We start from the raw sequence: 23,481 nt of genomic DNA on the forward strand, positions 1-23,481 counted from the left end.
GTGTTACACACTGGTATAATCATACAAGTTCATAACATGAAAACAGATAATAAAACATATCGGTCAATGTCTGTTCTCAGACTGGATTACATGAACCCAATCGCATATACACCAAGCCACTATGGCAAACATGAGCTACTATTGCATGGAGCCAGCAAAGGGGTTTGAACCAGAGACTCCAGCACCACTGCTGCTCAGCCTCCAGGCCCTTTATCCCCTGAGCCAGCTCCTGCTCAGACAGGCAGCTGAAGGTTTGTCAAACTCAATATCGAAATGGAGGAGAACAGGTAGAAGGTTTACGGGGAAAATAAATGGATTGCCTTTCAGGAAAGAAAGATTAGAACCCTGGTCTCCCACACACATCACATGCAAAGCACTCACAGCACTGCACCACAGTCATCCACTGGAAAATTAAGGGATACTTCTCAGTGTTATTAATAATAAAATATACTAGAAGGCCTACACAACAGTGAATATAAAAGTCCTAAAAATAGAGGTATCAAAGAGGAGATATTCAGGGAGAAGATAAAAACATGACTACTATCCATCAATTGTCTTCAAGGATCTCCAAACCTTGATCATTCATGTTCTCATAGACTTTTCAGGTTCAACCAAAGAAAAAGCAAGGGAAAGGCTGGGGTTAGAACCCATAGACATGATGCCTGAGAGGCCGTGCAACTAAGCCTCCAAGCCACAATCACCTCTGATGGGACTTATTGGAATAATATATACAAGATCATAATGGTAAAAAAAGAGGCTAAAAGATACACATAAAACTACATAGATACCTCCATTATAGATTAACTAATGCTGCAATATAATGAATCATACAATAGCCAAGGAACTAGACCACGGGGCTACGCAAAGCTCACCTAAGGGCAGTTATGATGTGTGCATGAGGAATATAATATAATGTTTCAAAAAGGCCAAGAATTAGAACCCAGGCACCTTACACTATGGCAGGTCTTCCAACTTACCCCACAGGCCACAGCCACCAGTGACCATAGGGCTCATTTTACCTGCTGTGATCATTTTATACTACATGATAAATAGTTGTGAGAAGGTTAGAACCAAAGCGCCTCATGTGATAGTAAGATTCTGCGCCCAAACTAACTATCCAACGGTACAAATGGTTTGGGGGTGGTGTCAGATTGTGAGCACTGAGTCGCTTTGACGGGGTTATCCAACGCTACAAAAACATGACCACTTTTCCCCCTACTGTTGTCTCCAGTTCAGGTGCAGTTTGCAATTAAGCTCCATTTACTTTAATGGAATTGAGTTTCAAAACCCCACCCAATCTGGAGACAAGAGTAGGGGGAAAGTGGCCATGTTTTTGTAGTACTGGATAACCCCTTTAATAACATCATGCACATGAAGGACCTGACCTCGAGCTTGCAGGACTCACTCCTCACACAACTCCTACAGGGAACTTCTACATAAACTTTTCCTGGTGTTTATTTAGTGAGTGTGAGAGTGCTCGAGGCTCGCTCAGGTATAACGTTTATCCTTTACCTGTCCTAGTGTGCTGCTCTCTGCTATAGTAATCAGACCAGTCAGTGTTCATGCTGATCATTGAGGATCACTTACACATCCGCATCCGAGAAGACTTTTAATCCAGTAGAAATATTGGAAGTCACCTGTGTGAGAAGTCTCTCTAAAGGACTTTTCATTCAACAAAGTTTTTTGGAGGATCCACATCTTCCCAAGTTTGGAAAGAACATATTGATTAGGAATCTGTCAGCAAGTATGTTGTGTCAGAACTGCTAACAGCACTAGACAGGTGAGGGGTGAATCAGTATATATATATATCTTGGCGCTCTGTCCTTTCCTGTGTCCTGGACTCTGCACTTAGGGCCCTATTACATCAAATGATTATCGTCCATACCATGTTTGGTGTACTAGCTTTAAACATGATCAAAAAGATCTCAATAGCGACTGCCTCTATTTTCAATGTGCCACCTGGACGATCTAATGATCGCCCAGGCCGCCCCTCCCGGACAGAGGTGGCAGCAGAGAGCAATGTGTCAGACTGAAAAGAAAACACCACTTCCTGCAGGGCATACAGCAGCTGATAAGTATAGGAAAACTCGAGGTTTTTAAAAAGAAATAAATTACACATCTATATAGCTGTCTGAAACCAGTTAATTTGAAGGAAAAAGATTTTTCCAGTGAAAATCTTTTTCTTTCAAATCACATGGTGTCAGAAAGTTATATAGATTTGTAATTTATTTCTATTAAAAAAAAATCTCCAGTCTTCCTACACTTATCAGCTGCTGTATGTCTTGCAGGAAATGTTTTATTTTCAGTCTGACACAGTGCTCTCTGCTGCCACCTGTGTCCGATACAGGAAATGTCCAGAGCAGGTAGTTTTCTATGGGGATTCATAGAAAACCAAGACAGAGTTCCTGTCTCGGCCAGAGAGGTCAGCAGAGAGCAGTGTGTCAGACTGAAAATAAAACATTTCCTGCAGGACATACAGTAGCTAATAAGTATAAGTACAAATTTATACAACTTTCTGGCACCAGTTGATTTGAAAGAAAAAGATTTTCACTGGACAACCCCTTTAAATATATCTGATCTTTTTAGCAAAACTATAATTTATTCAAGGAGATGGGAGCAGTTACCTAAGGCCCTCCTCACACTTCCGTGGCCATTTTTATGGTAAGGAAACCATCAGGGTTTCCTGACTGTAAAAATGGAGGAGGGAAAGAAAAATACTCACCTGCTGCTTCAGGCTTGCCCTCCTCCAGTTTCTCCCTCTGTCTTCGTACTTCAAGAGCGCACAAGTGACGTCACTCATACGCTACAATGCTGGTGGGAGAGAGCACCCTCTTGTGGCTGGAGGCATGGTACTGCCTCCAGCCAGAAGAGTGATTGACAGGGTCAGGAGCCAATGGCATTGAAAGCGAATGTACAATCACCAATCGTTTTTTCAGGACCTGCTTAGCTGGCGTCAACACCCAGTGGCACTTGCCCAGGTGCCAGCTCTGGCCTGGGATGCCAAACAATGGGGGAGATTTATCAAACATGGTGGAAAGTGAAACTGGCCCAGTTGCCCCTAGCAACCAATCAGACTCCACCTTTCATCTTCCAAAGAGTCTGTGAGGAATGAAAGGAGGAATCTGATTGGTTGCTAGGGGCAACTGGGCCAGTTTCACTTTACACCATGTTTGATAAATCTCCCCCAATATGTCCACAATTCTAGACAGTTTCCGCATACACATCTGAAGCTGTCCGGAATTCCAGATACCCCCCATAACGTTCTATGGGGCATCCATGTCCTTGGACCTATAACATCCGGGCCAAAAAATCCTAAACCCTAAGGGTCAGGAAATCTATATTTCCTGGTAAAAAATGTAGATAGATTTTTCTTAGGTGTTAAGGGGGTCCCACAAACCCACAAAAGTTAAAACTGACAAGCAGGGGGGGTACATAGGAACATAACAAAGAAAGTATACTTACCCATTCCCGTGCCACAGCTCTCCAGCCATCTGATGCCACTCTCACCCGGAATCCTGGTATGTCTCATACCCAGCTCCTGAATCATCACGGCCCAGATGACGGATTGCCCATTTAGCCGCTCAGTGACTGCAGTGATGTGGGCGATCCATCAGCAGGACGTTTCACCAGCAAGAGCTGCCGGAGGCATGGTTACAGGGGCAGGAGGGTGGGTAAGTATACTTTCTTTACTATGTTCCCGCACCCCCTGATTTTTAAATTTCCATTAAATCGGTGTCTCAGAACCAGAAAAATAATGAACCAAAAGTACTAAATAAACCAGAACTGGAGAGAGAGGAACGGCTGCACATCCCATCTATGGCTGACACTAATGCCGCTAGGCCTATATTAAAAATCAACACCAGAGTGTCTGTATATGAATTGATCAAGCCATATTGCCCCGTGTACCACCGCGCAGGTCCTCTGGTCCACACGGGTCCCTACGCTAACTCCACACCGTGTCGGTCAGCGACCGCCAACCCCGCAAAGCGTGCACGTACAGGGAAGGGAGGCCATGGAACGGCCCTGCAACCCCAATGTCACAGGACCAGACCCAAAAAGCCCCACCAAAACCCAGCCAGCACCACCGGCTAACCGACTGGTTTACTAAATAAACCAGTCTTCTGAACTAATCTACTGAATGAACTAGACTTCCCATCACTAGTCCCATGTAAATAACATCCCTCTCTCCCCCACCTCTAATATAGTCTCATGAAAATGACATCACTCCCCTCCCTGCAGCCTCCTTCAGCACCCCCCCTCCCTGCAGCGTCCTCCAGCACTCCCCCTCCCTGCAGGCTCCTCCAGCACTCCCCCCCTCCCTGCAGCCTCCTCCAGCACTCCCCCCCTCCCTGCAGCCTCCTCCAGCACTCCCCCCCTCCCTGCAGCCTCCTCCAGCACTCCCTCCCCTCCCTGCAACCTCCTCCAGCACTCCCTCCCCTTCCTGCAACCTCCTCCAGCACTCCCCCCGTCCCTGGAGCCTCCTCCAGCCCCCCCCCCCCTCCCTGCAGCCTCCTCCAGCACCCCCCCCCCTCCCTGCAGCCTCCTCCAGCACCCCCCCCCTCCCTGCAGCCTCCTCCAGCACCCCCCCCTCCCTGCAGCCTCCTCCAGCACCCCCCCTCCCTGCAGCCTCCTCCAGCACCCCCCCTCCAGCACCCCCCCTCCCTGCAGCCTCCTCCAGCACCCCCCCCTCCCTGCAGCCTCCTCCAGCACCCCCCCTCCCTGCAGCCTCCTCCAGCACCCCCCCTCCCTGCAGCCTCCTCCAGCACCCCCCCTCCCTGCAGCCTCCTCCAGCACTCCCCCCCCTCCCTGCAGCCTCCTCCAGCACCCCCCCCTCCCTGCAGCCTCCTCCAGCACCCCCCCCTCCCTGCAGCCTCCTCCAGCACTCCCCCCCTCCCTGCAGCCTCCTCCAGCACTCCCCCTCCCTGCAGCCTCCTCCAGCACTCCCCCCTCCCTGCAGCCTCCTCCAGCACCCCCCCCTCCCTGCAGCCTCCTCCCTGCAGCCTCCTCCAGCACCCCCCCCCCTCCCTGCAGCCTCCTCCAGCACCCCCCCCCCCTGCAGCCTCCTCCAGCACCCCCCCCCTCCCTGCAGCCTCCTCCAGCACCCCCCCCCTCCCTGCAGCCTCCTCCAGCACTCCCCCCTCCCTGCAGCCTCCTCCAGCACCCCCCCTCCCTGCAGCCTCCTCCAGCACCCCCCTCCCTGCAGCCTCCTCCAGCACCCCCCCCTCCCTGCAGCCTCCTCCAGCACCCCCCCCTCCCTGCAGCCTCCTCCAGCACCCCCCCCTCCCTGCAGCCTCCTCCAGCACCCCCCCCTCCCTGCAGCCTCCTCCAGCACCCCCCCCCCTCCCTGCAGCCTCCTCCAGCACCCCCCCCCCCTCCCTGCAGCCTCCTCCAGCACCCCCCCCTCCCTGCAGCCTCCTCCAGCACCCCCCCCTCCCTGCAGCCTCCTCCAGCACCCCCCCCTCCCTGCAGCCTCCTCCAGCACTCCCCCCCTCCCTGCAGCCTCCTCCAGCACTCCCCCCCTCCCTGCAGCCTCCTCCAGCACTCCCCCCCTCCCTGCAGCCTCCTCCAGCACTCCCCCCCTCCCTGCAGCCTCCTCCAGCACTCCCCCCCTCCCTGCAGCCTCCTCCAGCACTGCCCCCCTCCCTGCAGCCTCCTCCAGCACTGCCCCCCTCCCTGCAGCCTCCTCCAGCACTCCCCCCCTCCCTGCAGCCTTCTCTGTCCCCAGTACACACATGCGCAGCCGCTCTCTCCTCACCATGCAGCTTCTAGCTCCTATTTCAGCACCGTAACCCAACCTCTACCTTGCGCGACAGTCAAGTGACTCGGGCCTGTCACGTGACCTTCCGACGTTAGACGGTCCTTACCGGTGATACTATTACGCTTCTACCGTTGTGCCCGGCTCGTATTGAGTTACATATTTTATTAGATAACTGTAACACTGTACACGGTGACCGAAGCCCCGAGCACGGTCCGGCACCTCTGCGCCGCGTTACTCACTACTAGTGGCAGTTGCCCTTAGTTAATATGGCGTTCCGCGTCATACAAGCGACTTCCTGTCACATGACCTGACGTCATTGTTTATGTCTAGAGACCACAACGAGCTGAGCCGGGGGGAAACCGGACGTTTCTCACGCGGGGGCCCGGCTGCTGGGGAGAAAGAGGCCCGGACCGAGGGAGGAAGGCTGACCGTGACTCCGTGCGTGTTTGACCGGGCGGCCCCGTATGACTCTCAGTGTATCACTGTGTCATTGACTAGTCATGCCTGCCTGCACCCACCATCTGCCTGCCTGTCACCGACTGTTTGTGTTTGCTCGCTGACTGTTGCTGATCGCTGACTATGTGAGTGCATTGCTGTCAGTGTGAGTGATTGCTGTATTGCTAATTTGTTGCATGTGATTGTGTTGCAGATTGTATGTGATCTGTAAGTGATTGCACGGGATGGTGTCACTGATTGCGCATGATTGTGATTGTGTTGGTGATTGCACGTGGTTCAGTCACTTATTTCACGTGATTGTGTCAGTGATTGCACTATTGCATGAGATTGTGTCAGTGATTGCACTACTGCATGAGATTGTGTCAGTGATTGCACTATTGCATGAGATTGTGTGGGTGATTCCCATACGGATTGCACGGGTGTGTGTCAGTGATTGTGAACCTCTGTGTGTGTGCTCTGTATTCCTCTAGCAGGGTGACAGGGTGTGTTTGCCCCCCCCCCCCCCATATGTGTTTCCCACCCCCAGTTTTCTGACTCCCATAATTGTTGATCCAGAAGAAGCCACCCCCACTCGCTATCCAGATCCTTAGATTGTTGCTCGACTTGATCATCGATATGTGACTGACTGACTGACCACCCCTCCTACGTAGGCCGACACTACCTCCTTGCACTAATGACTTGGACTGAGAGCGTAGCTTTATAATACCCCTGTCTTGGCAACCATGCCTTGGCCCTTCTCAGAATCCATCAAGAAGAGAGCCTGCAGGTACCTCCTCCAGAGATACCTGGGCCACTTCCTGCAGGAGAAGCTCAGCTTGGAGCAGCTCACCCTGGACCTGTACCAAGGCACCGGCACCCTGTCACAGGTCCCCCTGGATAAATGGGTACGTCTCTGTCATCGCCCTGTGCAGAGTTAGAGAAACATGGCTGCTTCTGTAAAGAAACAGTGCCGCACCTGCTCACAGATAGTGTGTGATTTTGTATCTTTGCTCCATTCAAGTGAACGGAACAGAGTTGCAATACCACTCACATACTGCAGATGGAGCTGTTGCAAAACTACAATTCCCATCATGCCTGGATAGCAAACATTGATGCTTTGGCTATCCAGGCATGATGGGAATTGTAGTTCTGCAGCAGCTGGAGGGCCGTAAGTTTGCCACCTTTGCTTTAGAGGCGCAGGTTAGAGCAGCACTGTCCCAGCTGTTTGTGAGGCACAAGGTCAATGTTATCCTTACTATATCTGGACTTTAACCCTTGGCATGCCTGAGGTCACATGATCTTTTTGGGCAGCGGTTGGAAAACATTCTGCTGAGTCTAAAGCTACAACGTGACCAGTGATAGTGGGATATATATATATATATATATATATATATATATATATATGCAATAGCTTTGGCTGTCCAGGCATGATGGGAGTTGTAGTTTTACAAGAGCTGGAGAGCTAGCATTCCCTACCCCTGGTCTATTATGTCACCTTCCTGGCTTACAAAACCCACAGCAGTGGTCTCCAACCAGTGGCTTTCTAGCAGTTGCAGAACTACAACTCCCAGCATGCTTTGACAGTCTACATATTAGATCTACAGTTATAGCTACTGCCCACATGCCTTATTTATGAATATAAAGTGAACATTGAACATCACTGGAAACAACAGAGCATACTCACCTCCTCCCTAGTCCTCCCCCTAACAGGAAGTGCACATGAGCAGCCAATCAGAACCACTTCCTGTTCCATTCTCCATGAGAAATCTGATTCCTAAAGATTTTTGGACAGATCTGGCTCCTTAGTTTTTCCTTTTAGGAGTACATAACCCCCCCCCCACCAGCAGCCTGAACCCCCCATAAGACTGTGTTACTGGTGTATCCACTCACCCTTCTTCAATCTCTAATGGCTGCACCGCAGAGGGTTAATGCTGCCATCTCTCTATCACATGGATGCTGAGTGTTTGGGGTGATGATCCTTGCCGTAAGTAGATGCAGTCAGCCGGAGGATATTAATAAGGAATGATGTAGGGATCTATTTTAGGAGCAAGGTGATCAGCTGAGAAAAAAAAAAAATTGCAATTATATAGATGTTACTGTAATGCAGGGATGGAGAACTTGCGCCCCTCCAAAACTACAATTCCCATCATGCCTGGTCACATCTAAAGCTGTAAAGCAAGGAACATATTGCACATGTTCAAAAACTAGTGCTGTATGTATGTATGTATGATTGGGGAGGGTCTGACCATGAAGACCCTCAGTGATCATCACAGTGTGTCTTCTAAACTTCATAACCCCTTTAAAAGGAGAATTTGTTCTTTTGGTAGAAGGTTATATAGATTGGTAAATTACGTCTATTAAAAAAATTCCAGTTTCCCAGCACTTATCAGCTGCTGTATATCCTGCAAGAAGTGGTGTATTCTTTTCAATCTGACACAGTGCTCTCTGCTGCCACCTCTGTCCATGTCAGGAACTTTCCAGAGCAGGAGAGGTTTTCTATGGGGATTCCTGACATGGACAGAGGTGGCAGCAGAGAGCACTGTGTCAGACTGAAAATAATACACCACTTCCTGCAAGACATACAGCAGCTGATAAGTACTGGAAGATTGGAGATTTTTTTTAATAGAAGTAAATTACAAATCTATAAAACTTTATAACACCAGTTGATTTGAAAGAGAAACAAATGACCAGAGCACCTCTTTAACGATAAACATGGGTATGTGCACATTGGGTCTGTTTCCCCCTGTGAGCTCATAGATTGGGGAGCAGTGAGTATATTACGGTGTTAGTGCCCTATTAACCCTTTAATTCTGAACACTTCTCATGTCATTGATACACAATGGCTGGAACCAACAAAATTGCATCTTCATCCTGCGGCTTCCTCAGAACGGGGAGACGGATGACATCTCTGCAGGAGACTAAAATAGCCGGCGGACAGGAGCATCAGCCGCAATTTATTGATAGAACTTATCTCTGGGAATTCGCTATTATGTCAAGTGGCTGAAGACAGAGGAGATGGCATCAGGATGATAGGAGAGAACGTCTGTGTGTAATATGTATCATCACATCATCCTCTATACTGTAAACTACTCAATAATTAAAGGGCATGTCCACTGTTTTGCAAGTTATATATAGGGTTCATCTACATAAAGAGTTGAATAACTTCCTAAATACATCCAATTATCCTGTACTGAGTTACATCCTGTATTATACTCCAGAGCTGCACTCACTATTCTACTGGTGGGGTCACTGTACATACATTACTGATCCTGAGTTACATCCTGTATTATACTCCAGAGCTGCACTCACTGTCACATTTGTGTCTCCCATTTTTAGAGTCTTAATGAAATCATGGAGTCGGCCGATGCCCCCCTGGAAGTGACTGAGGGTTTCATACAGACCATCTCCCTGTCAGTGCCTTGGGGGTCCCTGTTACAAGATAACTGTGCACTAGAGGTGAAGGGACTAGAGATGGTGTTCAGGCCAAGACCTCGACCACGTATGTAACAGCCACAGGATGGCGCTGTCCTCAGTCTTTCTCCCAATGGATTGGCGGCCATCATGACATCACGGTTTCTCCCTGATTCTCCCCCAGATTCTGCCTCTGAGCCGATGTATTGGTCCAGCTTTATGACCAGCAGCATGCAGCTGGCCCGGGAGTGTCTGAGCCAGAAACTCACCGATGATCAGGAATCATCTCAGCCTTTCGAGGGGTTGGAGAAGTTTGCAGAAACAATAGAAACTGGTAAGACTTGGGGTCCTGTTACATGGGGCGATGATGAGGCCGACAACGCTCAGCCGAGGAGCTGATCTTTATCTTTCACCAAGTTTAAAAATCATCGGCTGCCGACTGCACAATGCTTTGTGTAATAGGAGGTGCACAGTTGGCAACTGATTTAAAGGGATAGTTCACAAAAAAAAACTTTTTAAATCAACTGATGCAAGAGATTTGGAATTTACTTCTATTAAAAAAAAAAATCAAAAGTAGTCCACTACTTATCAGCTGCTGTATGTCCTACAGGAAGTGGTGTATTATTTGAAGTCTGGAGAGCAGGAGAGGTTTTCTATGGGGATTTGCTGCTGCTCTGGACAGTTCCTGACATGGACAGAGGTGGCAGCAGAAAGCACTGTGTCAGACTGAAGAGAATACACAGGACAAACAGAAGCTGATAAGTACTGGAAGACTGGTGGATTTTTTTTAACAAATGTAAACTACAAATCTCTGGCACCAGTTCATTTGGAAGAATTTTTTTTTTTTGTGAACTACCCCTTTAAGTGTATAGAAAATAATAATCACTATACTCACCTCTCCGTCTAGCTTCTCCCTGCAGCTGTCACATCTTAAGCCTTCTGTGCAGTGACAGGCTGCTCAGGAGCAGCCTATCACTGACCACCATCCTGTGCAGTCTTGGCCAGTGATTGGCCGAACGGCCTGTCACGTCACAGATGGCTTTAGTGAGCGGGGAACAGGTAGGAGGACACTGGGCGAGCCTTTTTTAACATTAACTGGTTTCAGAAACTTATACAGATTTGTAATTTACTTCTATTAAAAAATCTCAAGTCTTTCTATACTTAGCGGCTGTGTATTCTTTTCTGTCTGACACAGTGCTCTCTGCCGCCACCTCTGTCCATGTCAGGAACTGTCCAAAGCAGGAGAGGTTTTCTGCAGGGATTTGCTACTGCTCTGGACAGTTCCTGATATGGACACAGGTGGTAGCAGAGAGCATACACCACTTCCTGCAGGACATACAGCAGCTGATAAGTATGAGAAGACTTGAGATCTTTAAATAGAAATAAATTACAAATCTATTTAACTTTCTGAAAGTTGATTTTAAAAGAAAAAGATTTTTGCTGGATATCCGCTTTAAGGTCTGTCTTGATTTGCCAGCTAAGGGATAAGCAGTCTATTACAATATGCTGCAGAAAACTATTTAAGGGGTTCTCCACGGTCTCATATTGATTGTCTATTCTTATGATAGGCCATCCATATCTGATCAGAAGGTGTCAACACCTGGCATCCCTGCTGATCAGCTGTTGTTGAGCCGTGACATTACGTATTGTATGTAAGCCCTGTACGTGGTAGGTTACTGCAGCTCACCGCCACCACTACACAATGGGGGAGATTTATCAAACATGGTGAAAAGTGAAACTGGCTCAGTTGCCCCTAGCAACCAATCAGATTCCACCTTTCATTCCTCACAGACTCTTTGGAAAATGAAAGGTGGAATCTGATTGGTTGCTAGGGGCAACTGAGCCAGGTTCACTTTACACCATGTTTGATAAATCTCCCCCAGGCTTCACGGATATAGATTATATATATATATATATATATATATATATACATATAAACCTCTTTAAAGCTGTGAATCTCTCCCTTCTCCTTGTTCTTCTCTAGTCCTGCGACGCGTCAGAGTCACCTTTATCGACACTGTTTTTAGAATAGAGAATATCCCAGAGAACTCGAAAACTGGATGTGCCCTTGAAATTAGAATTAGCAGGTAGGTGTTGTGTTGTATTGTGCACTCGCTGACGTGTGATGTGGGGAGGAGGTCGGCGGTCTCACCCTCTGATCTGATACTTTCAGGACGGTCTATTCCGATGAGACTGTGGACGAGCAGTCCGGGATCAACGTCCACAGACCTTCTGCCTTTGCCCATAAAGTTCTGGAACTGAGAGGAGTCTCTTTCTTCTGGGACGAGTTCCCCGCCTCTGCAAAATCATCACCCGTTTCTTCAACGTTGCACGTGGTAATGGCCGTGTTGTTTGCTGTAAATGGATACATGAAGAAAGGGAGTGGGAAATTACTTTAACCTGACATCTCAATAACTTGGTTTAAAGTGGTACTGACACTTTAAAAAAAAACAAAAAACCTTTCACAAGTCAGGCAGACACGGGGTCCGAGTGTTCAATCTCCCAGCGGTCGCTGGATAGAGCAGGAAGAAGTGCACAACTAAGTGCTTCACTCTGATGGCCCTATTACGCAGAGCGATAATTGGCTGAATCGGCCCAGTATGACCTATTATTGCTTTGTGTAATAGAGACAATGATCAGCCGATGAAACTTTAGGTCCTGACCTAAAATCATCGGCCGCCAACTGTGCATCGCCACGTGTAATAGTAAAGCGCGGCTGATGGTTCAAACGAACAGTTTTTACATTACCCATCGACGCTCCCGGTCTTCTCCTGCGCTATTTCCTCCCTGGTCTCGCACCCTGCAGTTTCAGAGCCGTTTAGTTAATCACTGACCGTGGTGGTCCCGGATAGTGATTGGCTAAGCAGCCTGTCAGCTGTAATGGACTGCTCTGAAGCTGTAGCACGTGGGACCAGGGAGGAAGCCGAGGGCAGGAGAAGACAGGTAATGTAAACTGTTTGGGCAAAAGCTGCACGGACATCAGTAACTATGTCCGTGCAGCCCTTGCTAAACGACTATCAGCCCGTGTAATAGGCCCAGTAAACGAGCGCTGATCTAGCAGATTGGCGCTGGTTTGTAAACGGCCCATGTAATAGTCTCACTGTGGTAATCTGACTCCTTGTTGGAAATGGGCTCTATAGACTTTCTACAGAACATGATTCCTGATACATGCTTAGCTGTGCTTTTTCTCCTGCTTGTTGTAACTACTTTTGCTGGTCTGGATGCTAAGGGGCCTTCTACGTCGGCACTCGCTTGCAGTGCCTTCAGAAGACTCGATTTATCATGCTGACGTGAACTATCCCTGTATCGTTTGTGCGGCCATTTAACTAAATCTATTGTGGGCTGCACATCTGTTTATACAGGAAGTTGTGCGGCAAGTTGTGATATATTTGAGCGCAGCAGAAAAGATGCAATCATTTTCCCTCTCCTTGGCTGATCAGTGACCCTGACACTTTTAAAGTTGACAATCTTAAAGTGACTGTAGCACCAGGCCCAGGCTGAAGCACTGGAGCAGGGCTCCAGACTAAAAAATTTACCTAGGAGCCATGGCTCCTAACCTGAAAAATGTAGGCGCCAAATAGAATATTTGGTCGCCAACATTTTAAAAAATGTAAAATTAATGTTATGTTAAATGGGACTTACTGTGTGCAGAGGCCACGGCAGCATCCTCCTCCTTTAGATCCTTTCTTTTCTTAGTTTGAAAACGTTCAACATGGAAACTTGCAACTTGATAACCATATACCCCCCTGCTGCCGGTGTGTTCCCTCAGCCAGCTGCCATCTTACCGGCAATGATCTACTATATATATATATATATATATATATATATATATATATATATATATATATATATATATATATATATATATATATATATATATATATATATATATATATATATATATATATATAGCCCCTGGCAGCCGATGACATATAGCCCCTGTGGCAATGTATATGGGAAGTGGTACTGTGCAGTGTATATACATAAAGACACTGAGGGAAGTGGTACTGTGCAGTCTATACATACACACTGAGGGAAGTAGTACTGTGCAGTCTATATATACACACTGAGGGAAGTGGTACTGTGCAGTCTATATATACAGACACTGAGGGAAGTGGTACTGTGCAGTCTATATATACACACTGAGGGAAGTGGTACTGTGCAGTCTATATATACAGACACTGAGGGAAGTGGTACTGTGCAGTGTATATACATACAGACACTGAGGGAAGTGGTACTGTGCAGTCTATATATACAGACACTGAGGGAAGTGGTACTGTGCAGTGTATATACATACAGACACTGAGGGAAGTGGTACTGTGCAGTGTATATACATACAGACACTGAGGGAAGTGGTACTGTGCAGTCTATACATACACCCCCCCCCCTCGCACCCCACACGCACTGACTACCGCACCTGGCCGCCATCACAAAAGACACACTACCAATCCCCCGCCCCTCCATGACGGGACTCCATTAGAATCAATGGAACCCTATCATAGAGGGGCGGGGTTTCCTCCCACTAAGGGTAAGTCGGCCTGCCTCCAGTGCTTCAGCCTGGGCCTGGTGGTACAGTCACCTTAATGGTGCGTTCACACCTACAGGATCTGCAGCAGATTTCAGTTAAATAACTGAACACAGCATCTTTGATGCTGTGTTCAGTTATTTAACTGAAATCTGCTGCAGAAAATCAGCTGCAGATCCTGTAGATGTGAACGCAAAGGGCTCGTTCCCACTGAGCAAAAGCAGCTGAATTTCTGCGCTGAATCAGCGCTGAAATTTCAGCCGTTAAAATAGGTGCAGAGCTAATTTCCATTGTGTTGAATGGAAATTCTGCTCTGCAGTTCACACAGTGGAATTTCCGCACTGAACTAATCCGCTTTCCGCCAGAAGAATGAACATGTTCATTCTTCCGCTAGCGGAAGCCTATACAAATCAATGGGGCTCTGATTTTCTGTTTCAGCGCGGATTCAGCGCGGATTCAGCGCGGAATACAAGCGGAATACAAGCGGAAATTACTCGCTGAATCAGCGCGGAAATGGGGAAAAGGGGGGGGAGGAGGATTCTAGTATATGTTCTGGTATAGTTTAGTTTACTCACCAAATACTCGCTGAATTTCAGCGCTGAATGCATGCGGATTCAGCGCGGATTCCTCGAGTATTCCGCGCTGAATTTGTCAAGAGCTGATTACGAGCTGAACACTTTCCTAGCAGAATACGCAGGGATTCTGCTTGCATTCTGCTTATATTCTGCTCGGAATTCAGTGTCAGTTGATTTCAGGCGGAAATATTTCCTTGCGTAATCCGCTCCTTTTGCTCTGTGTGAACGTAGCCTAAGGAAATAAACACACACAGTGTATTCGCAGCAGATTTGATGCTGTGTTCAGTTATTTAGATCTAATCTGCTGTGTTTCTGCTGCGTATCGCAGCAGTAAATACGCAGCGTATATGCCGTGTGTGTTTGTACCCTAAAGGGGTTATCAAAGCTTAGAAAAACATGGCTGCCTTTTTTCCAGAAACACCAACACTCCTGTCCTCAGTTTGGGTGTGGGTCTTGCAGCTCACTTATGCTGCATTTACACGGAACGATAATTCGCCCGATTGTACAATTAACGATTTCGATGTAACTTTTTTTTTTTCATAACGATCAGCGTTTAGACGGAACGATATATCGTACGGAAAAATCATTTTGCGATAGCTTAAGCCTATCCCGCACATAGGTAAAATCGGTGAATGACTGTTTACACGGAACGATCTGCGAATTTTTTGCGAACGACTATTTTAGAACATGTTGTAAGATCAAAATGAACGATTTCTCGCTCGTCGCTTGATCGTTGGCTGCGTTTACACCTACGATTATCGTTCGAATTCAAACGTTATCGTGCAAATTTGCACGATAATCGTTTTGTGGAAACGCAGCATTACATTGAAGTGAATAAAGTTTTATTGTAATACCACACACAACCTGAGGAGAGAGGTGGTGCTGTTTCAAGAAAGTAGTTGTGTTTTTCTGCTATTCAGGTTCTGAACTGCTATCACTGTTAGATAGCTGTTAGGTCAAGGAGACACATGGTACCTTTCATATATCCAACTGTGCTTCCAGGATGGTACAAAGAGCCAAAAGAGGCTTTACCAAGCTCCTAAATAGCTCCCAGCTGCAATGGCTCTGTCTGACCCCTGGAGCCCTCAGCAGGGCTGGTATGTGCTGCATGTGACTCCTCTGTCTGCAAAGGGATCAGCAACCAGCTCACAGGTGCTATTTATCTGCTCTTAATTACCAACCACTCCCCCATCATCATCCACTACTACTCACAGCAACTTATGTGTATACAGATGATAATACCAAAGTATAACAAGTACACTGTATGTAGCCTCCCAGGGTAATACATACAGATGAAGTAGGTTGCTATATACTAAAAAACTGTAGTGACTATAAATACTGATGTTACAGACAGATATCCACTCAGCGGTGCATGCAGGTATTTGCTAAAGACTTGTATCCTTAAAGGGGTATTCCACTCAAACATAACTTTTCATATGTTGCTGCCCATGGTGAGACAAAAAATTCCTTTCATACTTGTTATTATCTATTCAGTCCTCCTTCCCCCAGTTCTGAGCTGCTGCTTTCTGCTGAAGACACAAAAATCTGTATGTGAGCTTTTCTTAGCTCTTAGCTTCCCCTCTCTTCTAAGACGGCTTATGTAAACAAGTCCCTATCTGCAACTTTGTAATGCCAGGGGGGATAATCACATTGAATTCTACAGCGACTTGACCTCAGATTAAACCTCCCAATGTTACAGCTGTGTCAGGAACTGTCCAGAGCAAGAGAGATTTTCTGTGGGGATTTACTACTGCTCTGGACAGTTCCTGTCATGGACACAGGTGGCAGCAGAGAGCACTGTGTCAGACTTAAAAGAATACACCACTTCCTGCAGTACATATAGCAGCTGATAAGTATTATGGCCTGGCTTATAACAGCTGCTTCTCCTCCCATTATGTAATGGTTGTCCAATGTGATCTTGGACTTATTTGCCCTTCTTTATCTTTGGTTTTGATGGCAGCAATCCGGCCTTGGAACACTTCCTAGAACAGTGTTCACCAACCCGCTTTTCTTCAGCTGTTGCAAAACTACAACTCCCATCATGCCTAGTCTGCTGCAGTTTATTGGGCCATATTAGAAGTTGTAGTTTTCTAACAATTTTCAGAGTCTCACATATTCACATTGCTATTCGGGGGAATATGTTCATGAGCTCCTGAAGGGACTGATGTTAGTGGTGGTATGCTGGGAGATGTGGTGCGCCATGTATGACATAATAAACAATGTATGCAGCTGGTCATACTTATTGCTGTTCTTCAGGAAACTGAGCCAAAACTGTCCCCGAGCTGGAACCCCAAGCCGGTGTTTGAGCCCCATCCGCAGTTCACAAGAAGCGTGACCGAAGTCACCCCCTCCGACCCGGTCCAGATCGCCACGCTAGTCGGTAAAATAGAGCTGGGGCTGATCCTGAAACAGAATGAAGTACTTCCGGGGGCAAAGGTCAGTATTCTGTGTTTGGTAAGAATGACAGCTGTCTTGTATGTATAGTCAGCTCTTGCCTTACTAAAGCCTCTCGTACACTTCCTCATACACCTAAGCTTGTTCAGCTGACAGTCTATCTGCTTCTCTGTGCTAATAAGCCGCTGCCAGACACCTCTTATGGCAGCTTATATTAGAGTTAGGGTCGGGTAAGGGTTAGTGTGACACATAGGGGGAGATTTATCAAACTGGTGTAAAGTAGAATTGTCTTGGTTGCCCCTAGCAACCAATCAGATTCCATTTTTCATTCCTTACAATGTGTTCAAAAAATTAAAAAATTAAAGAGCGTTTTAGGATCTCCATCAGATCATCACTATTACCAGTCAAGCATTGTATGTTATTCTTAATCGCTTTGGATCATATTCTAGGTTAGTGGTGTCCAATCATTGATCTTTCAGCCGTTGCGAAACTACAACTCCCATCATGCTAGCTTAAAGTGATATTGTCACCTCCTTTCCATTTCAGGAGTTCTCAGAAGTTAATATTGTGGACATTTCATACCTTACCATATAAAGGATTTCTTGGTGGTTTCTCCCCTCAAAAGTGCATGTTATTGTTGGTGGACAGTGCCCTATGGGCGGGGCTTCACAGCTGTCATGCCCCATATCCCCGCCTACATCGCTGCGTATGCCCTGCCACCTCTGTGATGTCATCACAGCTAAGGACCCACCCCCTCAACTGCATAATCAGAATGGTCTGACCTAAAGGCATAGGTCCTACCCCCTCTGTGACGGCCCAATGAGAGGGGTGGGGCTAAGCCTCTTGGTAGGCCCATTTTGATGCTGCTGCTAAGGGGGCAGGGCTTTAGCAGTGGTGACATCATGGAGGGGATGGGGCCTGCAGCGCTGATGTAGGCGGAGGTATGGGGCACAACTAGCAGGAAGCCCTGCCCATAGGGCACTGTCCACCCACAGTAACATGCATTTTTGAGGGGAGAGATCACCAAGAAATTCTTTTTTCAGTAAGATATAAAATGTCTAGAATGTGAGTTTAAGAATTGTGCTGAGAACTCCTGATACGGAAAGGGGGTGACAATATCACTTTAATGATATAGCAATACTAGCAAGTTTATAATTTTGTAACTGTGCCTTCCCTCGAGGGTTGGAGTAGAGTCATAGACATGGACATGGGGTTAAAACTGATCCATTGTAGTTTTCACTGTAGCCCCCATCTACCCCATCTATTGGAGGGAAGGGAGATTGCATTGTGTGTGTGTGTGTGTATGTGTGTATATATATATATATATATATATATATATATATATATATATATATATATATATATATATATATATATTTCTGTCAGTATGGTCTGTGACTTGGTATAGCGTTTATGATGCTGTTCATAAACATGATTATGCGGGTCACTAATATAGACCTCTGGTTTTCTTTAGCTGGACGTAGACGGTCGTGTGGATTCTTTTCACGCCTTCCTTTCTCCCCGGCAAGTTCACCTCCTGCTGGATATGTTGTCATCCATCGTAGGGCCAGGTAAGGAAAGCTGATGGCTCATTCTCACCTCTACAATGTATTTTCAGCTTTGTCCTTTCATTGACCCCCAAACATCTGTTCCTTAGTATACTGTAATCCGCCTCCGCTGTGTCATCTTCAGGGGCCTGTATCATGTCCTGATGAGATTTCTAGATAAAATGCATCATTCATATTAGTGGTATTGGGAATCTGTGGCAAAATCTGTAATATGTTTATGATACGGGAGGTTGTTTTATTGTAGAGCTTAAATAGGCGTTTTCTGTCCATTTATAACCATAGTCTTCTTGGGATTAATTTCTGTGTATTAGAGTTTATATAAGCAGCTTGTCTCTATTGAGTGCATATGCATTAACCCAGGGGTAGGGAACGTTGGCTCTCCAGCTGTTGCAAAACTACAACTCCCATCATGCCTGGACAGCCAAAGCTTTAGGTTGGAAACAGCTGGAGAGCCAAGATTCCCAACCCCTGCATTAACCTCTTACATTGGAGGTATGACAAACGTATTGGGTGATGATAGTCAAGGCACAAGAGCCCCCTCTCCTTCACTGCTCATGAGCAGGAAATCTCAACTAGTTTACATCAGTCGAGCCCTGTGTAATCTATGGAGAGGGGAGGGAGGAGGGAGATTAGTCACCAGCAGAGAGCAGAGAACAAAGCATTACACAGCGGGACCTGTGTAGAAGCTGGTATCCAGAGGTCAGAGAGGTCAGTGCTGACTGTCAGAGGAGATAGCCCGGTGATGTAGCTGTAAATTAACTCTTTGTTGTCCTGTTTTGGTGCCTCATCTCCCTCCACCCCTCCCCTCTCCATAGACAATCATGACAGGGGGGAGAGCTTCAAACTGCTTTTTCATGATAAAATAGCATTTTTCGGCTAATAAACCCAATTACAAAGTCTCTTAAAAACCCTTTTTACTGTTCTCAGAAAACTCCAGCCGCTGCGGCATGTTGAGAAAAGACAGGAAGAGTCGCCCCATGCAACAAGAGGATGAGCTGCGGCTTCAGATGGAGCTAAAACGGTATCTGAGGAAGGACGACCTGTCCGGGGGAGCCTCTGCAGATCACAGCTTTTATGAGACTGACACGGCCAAGACCCCTTCTAGTCACGGTAAAATAAGGGCCGGGCTCTCTTCCTGTATGTATGGAGAATGGATTGCTTGTGGATGTCTGAATAGAAGAAATTTCTCTTTCCCTTTTTAGATGAAGAAGTTTTCTTCTCGATGGCAGATATGGACATGTCTCACAGTCTGTCCTCCCTCCCACCTCTTGGGGATCCACCGACAGTGGATTTAGACCTGTCCCTGACTAGCACTTATAACAATTCTCCAGTCGGTTCACCTCTAGGGGGCACTGTGGTAAGTACAGCTTGCTCTGTGTGATTTATCAAACATAGCGTAAAGTGAAACTGGCTCAGTTGCCCCTAGCAACCAATCAGATTCCACCTTCCATTTTCCAAAGAGTCTGTGAGGAATGAAAGGTGGAATCTGATTGGTTACTAGGGGCAACTGAGCCAGTTTCACTTTACGCCATGTTTGATAAATCTCCCTCTATGTGTTTATTTGCAGGCGGCCTGGAGCGACTACCAGGAGCATGGTAGATTGGAGGAGCCTGGAGTACGAGGGGCCTCATTCAAACCTAATGTACACCAAAATTCCCTTAGAAGAACCTGTAAGTTATACATTTAGCTGGTCTTAAGTGTTGCAGCAAGTCTCTATATACATTGCATTCACTGGCTACCCAGCTGGTGACTAGGTCCAGGCCTCTTCCCAAACGTGAACATCTGGTGGCATTCAGCAGCATGGTGTGCGGCTCTACTGAATCCCGCTAGATAGATATAGTATGTAGGTTCAGGAAGTGGAATCATTGCAACCACTAGTATGTTAGCTCAGGGTTGGGGAACCTTGGCTCATCAGCTGTTGCAAAACTACAACTCCCATCATGCCTGGACAGCCAAAGCTAAAGCTTTGGCTGTCCAGGCATGATGGGAGTTGTAGTTTTGCAACAGCTGAAGAGCCAAGGTTCCCGACTCCTGCGTTAGCATCTCATCTTTGACGTATATTAAAGTTGCACTGCATTAACAAAGCGTGTATATATTAACAGTTAGTTGCAAGGGGAGTCTTGTGATCACAGCAGCATCTGCACTGACATTTGGGGGACAGCTCCGTTGTATCTGATAGGAGAGGCAACACAGAGATGGTGCAGAGGGATTAAAGATTCCTGATCTGGGCTGTAACACCCCTCCCCCCTGCTCTCATTTTTCCATATTCTCTCTGGCTTTTCCTGTATGATAAAGAGCTGAGTTCTAGGAAAATCCTGGAAACATGCCATGCCACAGGACTGTGATCTTGATGGCTTCAGAGAGTCTTTGCTTATGCCCCTGAGCCCTGGCTGTCCATCATAGAAGGAAAGGGCAGGCAAAGCGAGTGGGGATATGCTTTGAAGCATGGGGCCCCAGCCCCACCCCTTTGACTCTTTAGACCTCCAATAAAAAGCCACTTTTGCAGCCACAGCAATGCTATATACAGTTACCATTACAGTCATAGCTATATAACACTGTCAGCAGGAGCTTATACAGTTTCTTGGTAACCAATATTTTCCAGAAAAGGTTGTCTCATACCATGCCAAGGGATTGCTGGAACTTCTTGTTCCACACCAAGTTTCACCATTCATTATAACATGTCTAACAGTACCGTCTCCATTGCAGCACTACCAAACCGCTCCGTGTCGTTGGACGACTCTCGGCCAGAACTCGTATTCAGACTTGCCATGGGATCACTGTCCTTCTCCGTGCTTCACATCGACCCCCTGCCGCCAACCGAGAGCACATCCAGCCCTAACCCCCTGACACCCCTGTCTCTCAGTTTCTTCAGCCGCATCGAGATGCTGGATCCACAGACATTTGCAAAAAACGACTTTGCCTTTTTTCGAAAGGTTTTTGCAGAAGCGTGCAGACACGATCACCTTAGGTATAAATGAAACAACTCGCGTTTATATTTGCATCCTTTACTGAAATCTTCAGACTTTATTAAATGGTACTCCCAACGAAAATCTTTTTTTCTTTCCCAAGTTAACTGGTTCCAGAAAGTTTTATAGATTTGTAATTAACTTCTATTTAAAAATCTGTTAAAAAATCTTTCCATACTTATCAGCTGCTGTATGTCCTGGAGGAAGTGGTGTATTCTTTCCAGTCTGACACAGTGCTCTCTGCTGCCACCTCTGTCCATGTCAGGAACTGTCCAGAGCAGGATTGGTTTTCTATGGGGATTTACTACTACTCTGGACATTTCCTGACATGGACAGAGGTGGCAGCAGAGAGCACTGTGTCAGACTGGAAAGAATACACTACTTCCTGCAGGACATACAGCAGCTGATAAGTATTATGTCCAGGTTAATAACAGCTGCTTCTCCTCCAATTATGTAATGGTTGTCAGACTGGAAAGAATACACTACTTCCTGCAGGACATACAGTGGCTTATACAGCACTTGTTTTAATTCAACCTGTATTATCCTCCAGAGCTGCACTCACAACTCTCCCAGCATTCTCTGCTTACACTCATGATTTTATCCTGGGGAATGTAAACTTTATGCTTGTACAGTCACCTGATGAAGGGTAGCCATATTGCATTATAGGACCTCAGTGAAGCTGTTACGGGGGTTGTGCAGCCATACTGAACCATCCAACATGGTCATATTAATAAGAATTGAAGGCATGCATGTTGCTCATTGGACAATGTCCAGTTGCCTTGGCCCAGTATGCACTTGCATCTCTCCAAGCAGGAGATTGTGTCTGGACAACCCCTTTAAGGATTTGTATAACCACATATTATAGCCTTTTTTTTTTTCTTAATAGGTTTATAGGGACTCAAATCAAAATCTCCCATGAGCAGCGTCAGCGGTCCGGTTCTCGCTGTTACAGCACGGACGTGAGCATTGGTCAGACGGAGCTCCTGGAGTGTCTCTTCCCCAGTGACTTCCAGCCTGTTCCACCGCAGTACACGGAGGTAAAGATGGTTTCCAAAAAGATTCCAGTTAGTTATTCAGTATCCTGCAGTGTGCCAAGAACTACTGCGGGTTTGTCATGCGCTCTTCTCCTACATGTAGCGGTGGTTTTATTGCAGATTATGTAACTTTGTAATATTTTACAATTACTCTAGAATTGATGCCATTATTTTATATTTATTTTTTTCAGCTTCTGAAATTCAATATGGATAATGATCCCGAATGCCGATCCTCACCGTGTGTTCACCTGCATTACAAGCATTCGGAAAACCGAGGACCACAGGTGAGGTCCATGCTCACTAAATAGGTGTTTTGGTTTAGAAAACCCATATTTCCGTTACAGCGTATTCATGTTATGGGGTCCCATTGGGAACTATGTGAATTAACTCATGGGGAATTTAAAGGGGTACTCCGGCGAAAATCTTTTTCTTTCAAATCAACTGGTTTCATAAAAGTTTATATAGAATTGTAATTTACTTCTATTTAAAAGTTTAAAGTCTTCCAGTACTTATCAGCTGCTGTATGTCCTGCAGAAAGTGGTGTATTCTTTCCAGTCTGACACAGTGCTCTCTGCTGACACCTCATAGAGCAGTAGCAAATCCCCATAGAAAACGTCTTCTGCTCTGGAAAGTTCCTTTCTCTTACAGGGGTGGCAGCAGAAAGCACTGTGTCAGACTGGAAAGAATACACCACTTCCTGCAGGACATACATCAGCTGATAAGTATGGGAAGACTGGAGATTTTTAAATAAGATTTTTAAGTAAATTACAAATCTTTCGGAAACTTGTTGATTTGAAAGACAAAGATTTTTGCTG

General features: G+C 46.5%; 1 protein-coding gene across 1 annotated transcript in view; it reads left to right on the forward strand.

The window, feature by feature from the left end:
• Positions 1-5,867: 5,867 nt before the first annotated feature.
• The window catches only part of ATG2B (autophagy related 2B), a 41,851-nt gene continuing 24,237 nt past the window's right edge, over positions 5,868-23,481 (forward strand). Inside the window, exons 1-13 of the mRNA XM_069950750.1 lie at positions 5,868-7,098; positions 9,530-9,692; positions 9,789-9,938; positions 11,589-11,691; positions 11,778-11,940; positions 16,961-17,140; positions 18,573-18,669; positions 19,594-19,776; positions 19,869-20,023; positions 20,234-20,336; positions 21,373-21,634; positions 22,519-22,669; positions 22,858-22,950. Coding sequence (XP_069806851.1) covers positions 6,937-7,098; positions 9,530-9,692; positions 9,789-9,938; positions 11,589-11,691; positions 11,778-11,940; positions 16,961-17,140; positions 18,573-18,669; positions 19,594-19,776; positions 19,869-20,023; positions 20,234-20,336; positions 21,373-21,634; positions 22,519-22,669; positions 22,858-22,950 — 1,965 coding nt within the window. The 5' untranslated portion in view covers positions 5,868-6,936. The remainder of the gene's footprint in view (positions 7,099-9,529; positions 9,693-9,788; positions 9,939-11,588; positions 11,692-11,777; positions 11,941-16,960; positions 17,141-18,572; positions 18,670-19,593; positions 19,777-19,868; positions 20,024-20,233; positions 20,337-21,372; positions 21,635-22,518; positions 22,670-22,857; positions 22,951-23,481) is intronic.

The sequence above is a fragment of the Dendropsophus ebraccatus genome, chromosome 13 (genome assembly GCF_027789765.1).
Source record: "Dendropsophus ebraccatus isolate aDenEbr1 chromosome 13, aDenEbr1.pat, whole genome shotgun sequence".
Taxonomy (NCBI): Eukaryota; Metazoa; Chordata; class Amphibia; order Anura; family Hylidae; genus Dendropsophus; species Dendropsophus ebraccatus.